Source organism: Pungitius pungitius, chromosome 15 (assembly GCF_949316345.1).
Source record: "Pungitius pungitius chromosome 15, fPunPun2.1, whole genome shotgun sequence".
Classification (NCBI taxonomy): Eukaryota; Metazoa; Chordata; class Actinopteri; order Perciformes; family Gasterosteidae; genus Pungitius; species Pungitius pungitius.
In genome coordinates, this window is record NC_084914.1 from 15,741,600 (window position 1) to 15,750,368 (window position 8,769).

Consider the following 8,769-nt stretch of genomic DNA (forward strand, 5'->3'; position numbering starts at 1 on the left):
CTTTTTGTTTTGCTTTTTGTTTTTTTTGGTGTTTCACTTTGTCCACGATTTGCCTTCCCACGTGTAACTTCTGCCTCACTTCCTCTGAATATTTTCTCATATTTGTATGGCTTGATAGCAAATGATCTGTGCAGGAAATCTCGAGCTTAAGACGTGAACTTAATTTAAAAGATTTATTTTAAATTAAAGATTTATTTTAAAAGAAAATTATTCTTTTGTTATTTGGCCACATGCCACTGAACTAATTACAGTTACAAATTCTATATTGGACCACCCCCCAAATCTCCTTTTGCCACATTGCATTATAAATTACGCCCTCTGAATAAAAGCAGGGAATCAAGGCAAAAAAAATGTATTTGCAATTGCAGCAAACAATACAAATGAGCACTCAATTCTTCAGGTAATTTTTTCTAGGACTGCGACCTGCGATTGCCAGGCTTTCCAACAAGACACACTCAAGCTTTGTGAGATTCTCCTGCTTTCTGAGCTGATCCCCCATCTCCCATCATCTGCTTATCAGAGGTAACACTCGTCTCCTCTCCTCTTCATCTTGTAGTTCCATTTGGGGATCTGGAGGTCGTTGTGATAACCGCTCTGTTTGAGTTTCTCCGGTACGAAGCTGGGAGCCAGGTCTTTGCAGAGCCTCACCTTGGGAACCACAATGCCGGGCCTCACGCTGCTCCTCCTCAGCATATTCAGAGGCAGGAGACTCGCGCGCCTCATGGCCACCGCGGCTACGTCGCTCAGCAGCTGAGTCTGCAGGCTGGCCCTGCGATCCCTTGCCTTGGGGATGAGGAGGACTCGCGAGTTCTGGAAAAAATTCTTGTAGTTGTTCAGTCTATCTGGGCCCAGGCGCTTTAGCTCCGACACCCGCTGCCTCCTCAGGATCTCTTGCACAGCTGGCCGACGCTTCCCGATGCACGGCGGGCTGCCAGGGCACACCGTGTGGCAAGCCGTGGCTATGGCCGGGCTGGAGAGAGCGGTGGTGAGCTGGACCATGTGGTCAAGGACGCCTTCATCCACGGGGTTCACTTTGTTGTTTATGTAAATCCTATACGAGCAGCAGGACAGGACGTTGATCAAATGCCTCCGGTAGGACTTGGGCTCCTGGGCCTGGGCCACCAGCTCCTGCACAAATAGATCAAACGGTATAGTTCAAAGGAATCTCGAGTTCATAGCGTTGTGTGGTGCATTCATTAGTAGGGCTGTGGTCATGATAGATTTATTACACCTCCAACGGGGGCCACTCCAGGGAGAAGGAGTCGCAGAACTGCTCAGCACATGGCTTTGACATCAGCCGATGCATCAGATGTGCTGTCTCGTATCGACCAGTGAAGAGAGCCCAATCCCTGGGAGTCAAACTGCGGCCGTTGTCCCGAGCTTGGATGTCACCACCTGGAAATATTAGGATTTCATCTGTAATTAATGCCATAATCTTCTCTACGGGTATCACTAGCACGTTTTATACTTGTAGCACTGAGCTGCTCGTAAGTAGAATGAAGCTTTCATGTAATTATCTAGAGTGACGGGCCATTGTACTTAATCAATAAGTCGCATGTGTTTTACCAGCCAGCATGAGAGCCCTGACGCACTCTGCCTGGCCCTGCATGGTAGCCTTCATCAAAGCTGTGAAACCGTGACAGTTCCTTTCCTCAATGTCCATCCCGGGGAAATAGTTGAGTAGGTAGTTTGAGATGAACACGTAACCTGCAGACCAGAGAGAGACGTATGTCACGCATGATTGTTTCTACTTTTTGCCACGAGCAAAGCTTCTTTGCTTATGAATCACATCGCCTTTGTCTTTTTCTAAATTAAACCAACAAAGAACCTCCCATCAACTGTAGTACTTATACTGTTATTTAAGCACACTGCACCTTAACTGCTTCTTTTGCATTTCTGGTTAGATGTAACTGCATTTTGTTGTCCTACTTGTACTTTGTGCATTAACAAATAAAGTTGAATCTGAATCTCTGTACAAATCTGTACATATTTGTGGTAGGCCTACATTTAAATACATTCTTATTCACAGCTTTTAGCAGTGCATGTTTGACCATACTAGCAGTAATGCTCCGGGGTCTGTTGTCCATTATTGTACTTCCGTCATGCAGCAACCGCCAAGTCAAATTCCATGTATGTCTGACATATAATGGCAATTAACGTTTCCTGATTCCTGAAGGTTTCCACCATTGCATGGGCACATTAACATTTGCTACATAGATGCAGGCTGTGAACTGCAGTGCAAATTAGCAATTAGTGACCTAATTAGCAAAAAGCATTGGGAATGGTGAACATTTGCTAAATTGCAGCATATTATTGCCATTGTAGGTACGCTAGCATTTACTTCAACTTCCCTGCCAGGCAGTCATGCTAGCAGCATATAGAACTGCTAGCATTGGCTATAGGGCGGTTAGCAGAAGGCTAATAATGGTGTTAGGGTATACAAACACTAATAATTAGTATTGACATGATCAATTGTGATACAATCGTTGCCAGATCTAGAATTATCTTACTTCTACCATTAATAGGAATGAAACAAATGCCGTGCCTGTGTTGATAGAAGATCAGGGTACTTCCATCTAAATTTTGTACATGCACATTAAACTTATTTTTTATTTTTCCACTAATGCGGTTTCAAGTTCTCTTTACACATCCAGAATGTTTTGTCAGCCGCTCTGGGGATCGTATTGAGTCACTTCATTTTTGATGATGGCATGCTAATGAGTTCCTAATTGAGTAAATCCTGTCTAAATCCAGAACGAGACAGCCTAATCTACTTAAATTCCTCGAAGTGAGCACAAGTGACCAATACGCAATACGTACAAGGAATCTATTTAAGAGGTACGTGCACAAGCAGAAGCATGGGGGTAATGTAAGGGTGAGGTGGATGCTTACTACTTGCAGTTCACCTTAGAGGACCTTTGTTTTAATATAATAACTAATAACTACTTGCAGTGAAGGGTTTTAACAGAAGCACCATCCCTCATAACACAATTTGTAGTGGGAGGCAGAATCATAAAACTCAAAAGACGGATTGACTTCATGCAATACTACAAATAGAATGGGCTATTTGTAAAAATCTGGACCTCATGTAATCTTTATACAACCATTTTTTTTTGTTCTGAGGAATGCTAACGGTGAAACATTTCACATTGCGTTACTGTGTGAAAGATCAGAAAAGCAAACTCTCTATCATCTCTGCAAAATCTTCCTGGATCCCAGTCACAGTCTGCATGTCGGTATGAATCTGTTTCACTAAAATAGTTGGGCTTCTTCCAGTGATGATGAAATGTATATTTTTCATTTAGCTGACACTTTTATCCAAGCGATTTACAATAAGTGCATTCAATCAAGAGGGAACAGAACCAGAACAACAAGAATCAGGAAAGTACAATTTCTTCAACAAAACCAGTGCTACAAGTAGGTAGCGTCTTAATTGCAAGTAAAGTGCTTTCTAGTCTGGTAGAGGTGTTTATAGTGTTTAGCTTTCTGTGAGGGAGCAAAATAAAAGTGCCATTATGAAATAAAAGTCTCACGAAATAAATAAAAGAGCCATTATAACACAAAAGTACCTTGAAATAAATAAAAGTGACATTATGGAATAAAAGTGCCATTATGAAATAAAATTCTCACGAAATAAATAAAAGTGCCATTATGAAATAAAGGTCTCATGAAATAAATAAAAGTGCCATTATGACATAAAAGTACCATGAAATAAATAAATGTGTACTTATGAAATAAAAGTACCATGAAATGATTAAATTTATTTAATATTTATGTATTTATTGCCTCATTTATTTATTCCACGATGTATTTCAAATACCATATTTCAATACCATATTGGTACTCAATCACTCACTGCAAATAAATGATCTGATCAAGACTGGTGTGAGAGCAGACTTGTGTCCCGGGCATTATTGCGCGTAACGGGTGTTAACTTTTCACTTCCACTTTTAAGTTTCCTTTGGAGTGGTTATGACAACGTTGACTGAGGAATAGTTTGGGAGATAAACTACGGATTTACACATTTACATTTTGGTTTTTAAACAAAAAAAGATGCAACATGTGCCAGCAGTTTTTTTTACCATCAAACATTAGCCGGCTAGCTATTGTTCTCAGTCGGAATACTAAGACAACATGTCACAAAATACTTGCTCTAACAATCCTGTTATACGATGATCCGAGGTACGTGTTTACCTGCTTGTGCTGCAATAATGACTTCGACTTCGACCTCCAAAGCTGTGCTGGGTCTCCCGGCGGGCAGCCAGGTATGTATCTGCGAGCTTGGCTGCTTCTTCTGCTGTGGCTGGAGCACGCTCCTTAATCCACACTGCCATGTCAGAGTTTATCATTCGCATGAATTGCTCCAAGATAATAATTTCAGACATCTGCTGAATACTACACGTCTCTGGCTTCACCCATTTTGAGAAGAGATCTTTCAATCGTACATAAAGCTCACGGGGGTTCTCGTCTGGCCGAATCTCTACTGAGCGGAACCTTTGCCGGTAAATCTCTGCATTAATCTCATATTTTATAAGTATGGCCTCCTTCACTTTATCATAGTCCTCAGCATCATTCCCATCCATGGCTACATAGGCCCCACGTGCCTTTCCCGTCAGCAGGGGAACCAGTCTTATCGGCCAATTAGCTTGGGGCCACCGGCATGCCGTAGCCATTCTTTCAAAGGTTGTTAAGAACTGCTCAATGTCGTCCTCTCTGGTCAAGGGGTTTAACCTTGGCTCGATAGTTCCAAACGACGTACCTTCTTCTGTTGGCACTGGGCTTGCAGCGGTAGACACGGCCTGACGTGCCCTTTGGTCCCCTCCGGCCTGGATTTCTCCCACTTGGTGCTGGATTTGCTGGAATTGGTGCTGCATATTTCGCCAACGCTGGTCTTGTTTAGCCATTACTTGCTCCATTCGATCGTCACGGGCAACTTGGGACTGTAGGAGGACTTTAACCAGGCCCGCCAGTTCTGAGACAATTCCCTCTGTTGGGCCCACAGCAGGCGAAGTTACGGCGTCACCCCTACCAACAGCAGCTGGTTCTTGTAACTCCGTAGAGCTGGCCGGCTCCTGCTCCATTCCCCCCTGCTCCTCTGTGCCCGCACCTCGGTCTTGCCTGGTCTTGGGTGGCATAATGATCCCACTTCTGACACCATTTGTCAAAAGGACATCCCGAGTTTCTCCACAATAGTAGACGGAGGACGTTGTATGCCAATGAAGTTTTTTATTCACATCCTTCCCAAGCCGTAACGTGCAGGTGCTCACAGGTGCAACCGCTCCCACCAGGCGTAGCCCACCACCTCCCCATTACTCCACTAGGTGAGACATTTATACACCCGGGTCCCACCAATTCTAGGGCCCTAATCACATGGGGATAATAATGACCATTAACATGGGATACTTGTGCAGACCCGGTCTTACTAGATTGCCTACCCCATTTCCCTCTGTTAACAGCTCTTATCATAACACTGTACACATCCACAAATAATTCTAACGATGATTATGGAGCAAACCTCACTAACCCCACACAATTTACCCCCTCCTTTCCCACCACACTTGGTTTCTCCCACTACCCACAATGCAACAGCACAGGAATAAAGCACTGAGAAACAACCCTGTCAATCTTTTATTTGAAGTCAAGATGGCCGCCCCATGTCTGCTGACGTCAGGTGAGAAGGGGTAACCAGGGGTCACAGAGAACAGAGGGTGGCTCTGTGACACTCAGTCTAACAAAAAGAACAGCTGACAGACTGATGTTCATTCAGACTCTGACCGGCCGGTGGTGTGACGCAATGTGGAGACAGGCGTCAGATCTGCACCAGCTAGATACACTGTAGTATGAGTATTATGTAGCTAGTGCAGATAGTGACCAGCGAAAAATAAATGAGGTTTTATTGTGGCAGTTAATGTATACCATGTTAAAGAGCCTCCCTGAGTGTCACAGCCGGTGTCTCGTCAAGTGTTTGTCTCTACCCTCTCCCAGGTGTTTCTCGTTCCCTGATTGCCTCCCCGGTGTATTTAACCTCTGTTCGTTCGTCGGCTTCCTGCCAGATCGTCTTGTGTTGTTTCCAAGGTTTCCAGCGTTCCTGTCTCCCTTTTTTTCCCGGCCTGCTCTTCGTACCTGATCCTCCCGCCTGTCTGACCACGTCTCTCTCCTGCCTGACCATCCCGTATCGTGCTCTCGCCCAGGTCACGCTACTCACAAATAAAACTCTGTATCCAGCTTACCTGTGTCCCGCGTCTGCTATTGGGTCGTTTCCTGACGGACCGTGACACTGAGGACACAACCAGATTGTGTGCACACGTTCTAGTCCACCATAGATTAGGTTGGGAGTAAAATATTGTGTATTGTCTAAAATTGTGTTCATGCACACACAACACATTGTGACAAGATCCCGCGGACCACAACAGGTGGTGGTGGTGGTGTGTTGATTGGAAATAATTATCCAGAAAAAGTTTTCACAAATCACTTTATGATACCGGGTGTAACTTGGGTCTATGGCAAGTACAGTGGGTCAAATATAGATTACATAGTTACCTGTTAAAAAAAGTCACTGTTTGACACCCCAATCCAGAGAGAAACACTGGATTGCTGACATACTAAAGTAAACAGAGCAACCAAGGTTCAAACGGCTTAAGATTCAGGATACGGTGACACCATCGATCCCCGTATTTTGCTGCAGAGACTGGAACACTTGATTGGCATCAAAGGAACTGCTCTCAGCTGGTTTAAATCTTATTTATCGGATTGATCCCAGTTTGTGTTTGTGAACGGTAAATCATCGAGGACCACCAATGTTGGTCACGGAGTCCCACAAGGTTCTGTGCTTGGACCTGGACCGATTCTATTTACCCTGTATATGCTTCCTTTGGGCGACGTTATCAGAAAACACCGCATAAACTTCCATTGTTATGCAGACGATACTCAACTGTGACACCAACCAGCTTGTTAGACTTCAGGATTGTCTTGGAGACATCAAAACTTGGATGACCTGCAACTGATGTTTAACTTGAAAAAACGGAAGTTATCATGATAGGCCCAGAGCGCCTTCAAAGTCAGCTGTCACGTGATACAGTCTCTGTGGATGGAATTGCTCTGGTATCCAACAGCACCGTCAGAAATCTTGGACTTCTCTTCGACCAGGATATGTCCTTCAACTCTCATATAAAGAAGACTTCAAGGACTGCTTTTTTCATCTACGTAATATATCGAAAATCAGGAACTTCCTGTCTCAAAGTGATGCAGAAAAACTAGTTCATGCATTTGTTACTTCTAGACTGGATTACTGTAATTCTTTGTTATCAGACTGCTCTTGTAAATCGCTTAAACCTCTCCAGCTGATTCAGAATGCTGCAGCATGTGTCTTAACAAGAACTAAGAAATGGGATCATATAACTCCTGTATTAACTTCTCTGCACTGGCTTCCTGTTAAATCAAGAATAGAATTTAATGTACTTCTCCTCACCTACAAGGCACTTGCTGGTGAGGCACCGTCTTGTTAGGGATTGTGGTGGTGTTTGGACCCCAAAGCAGAGACGCAGGAGTATGGGGCGCCGTTTGTAAAATGTTGCACGTTCTAAAATCCTGCGCAGTTTTCGTACATTTAGCGTTATCATATGAATAAAAGAAGCAGGACAATATTCACATGTCACTTTTTCAAACATTTAGAGACAAAATCATGTAAATACATGCAACAACTTTTCCAGTACAATGTTTGGCAGTAACACAAAGTTGGTAAATAATAAATGTTAAATGTAAATGTTAAATGTTATATATAAATGTTAAATCTAAATGTAAATGTTAAAAATAAATCTAAATGTGAAATATAAATCTAAATGTTTAATCTAAATCTAAATGTTAAATCTAAATGTAAATTTTAAATGTAAATCTAAATGTTAAATCTAAATCTAAATGTTAAATCTAAATGTAAATGTTAAATCTAAATGTAAATTTTAAATCTAAATGTAAATCTAAATGTTGAGTTTAAAGGTCAGACATGACGACTGACAATTACAATATTTACGGTAATTCATGCAGCAAGCCAAGATGGCTGCCGTATGAATTAGCTCTTGCTATAGAGCAGGGGTACCGCGCACCGCGGCTGTTTCCCACCCCGTCGATCGGACCATCTGGAACGGCTGCAGATGGTCCGATCGACGGGGGCCGGACCGTCCGTTAAACGGGGCGGGGGCGAACAATTGCGGCCGCGTTTGGCGATGCTCGGCGATGGTCCGTTAAACGGGGCGGGGGGAACGATCGCGTGGCCGCATTTGGCGATGCTCAGCGATGGTCCGTTAAACGGGGCGGGGGGAACGATCGCGTGGCCGCATTTGGCGATGCTCAGCGATGGTCCGTTAAACGGGCGGGGGGAACGATCGCGTGGCCGCATTTGGCGATGCTCGGCGATGGTCCGTTAAACGGGCGGGGGGAACGATCGCGTGGCCGCATTTGGCGATGCTCGGCGATGGTCCGTTAAACGGGGCGGGGGAGAGAATCGCGGACGCGTTTGGCGATGCTCAGCGATGGTCCCAGATCCTCACAGTCTTATCTTAAAGAGCTTGTTACACCGGCATCTGCGCTCCATAGATGCTGGGCTACTTGTGGTTCCTAGAGTTTTAAAAAGTAGGATGGGGGCCAGAGCCTTCAGTTATCAAGCTCCTCTTTTGTGGAACCAGCTTCCACTTTCAGTCCGGGGGGCAGACTTGGTCTGTTCATTTAAGATAAAGCTTAAAACGTTCCTCTTTGATATTGCTTATAGATAGGGCT

General features: G+C 44.1%; 1 protein-coding gene across 1 annotated transcript; it reads right to left on the reverse strand.

Moving 5' to 3' along the window:
- Positions 1-275: 275 nt before the first annotated feature.
- On the reverse strand, positions 276-5,135 carry LOC134105289 (ankyrin repeat domain-containing protein 33B-like). The gene is made up of 5 exons (XM_062557875.1): positions 4,446-5,135; positions 4,195-4,327; positions 1,567-1,707; positions 1,232-1,395; positions 276-1,128 (listed from the first exon to the last, which is right to left on the reverse strand). Exons 1-5 carry the CDS (start codon positions 5,133-5,135, stop codon positions 517-519), a joined length of 1,740 nt encoding a protein of 579 aa, XP_062413859.1. The 3' UTR covers positions 276-516.
- Between the last annotated feature and the right edge of the window lie 3,634 nt (positions 5,136-8,769).

Bases quoted from the DNA above. Each gene is read 5' to 3' on its own strand.
- LOC134105289 (XM_062557875.1), bottom strand. From the start codon at position 5,135: ATGCCACCCAAGACCAGGCAAGACCGAGGTGCGGGCACAGAGGAGCAG. The intron at 4,328-4,445 runs GTACGATTGAAA...CTGACATGGCAG, and splicing joins AGAACCCCCGTGAGCTTTAT to TGTGGATTAAGGAGCGTGCT. The intron at 1,708-4,194 runs GTAAACACGTAC...TCTGGTCTGCAG, and splicing joins CATTATTGCAGCACAAGCAG to GTTACGTGTTCATCTCAAAC.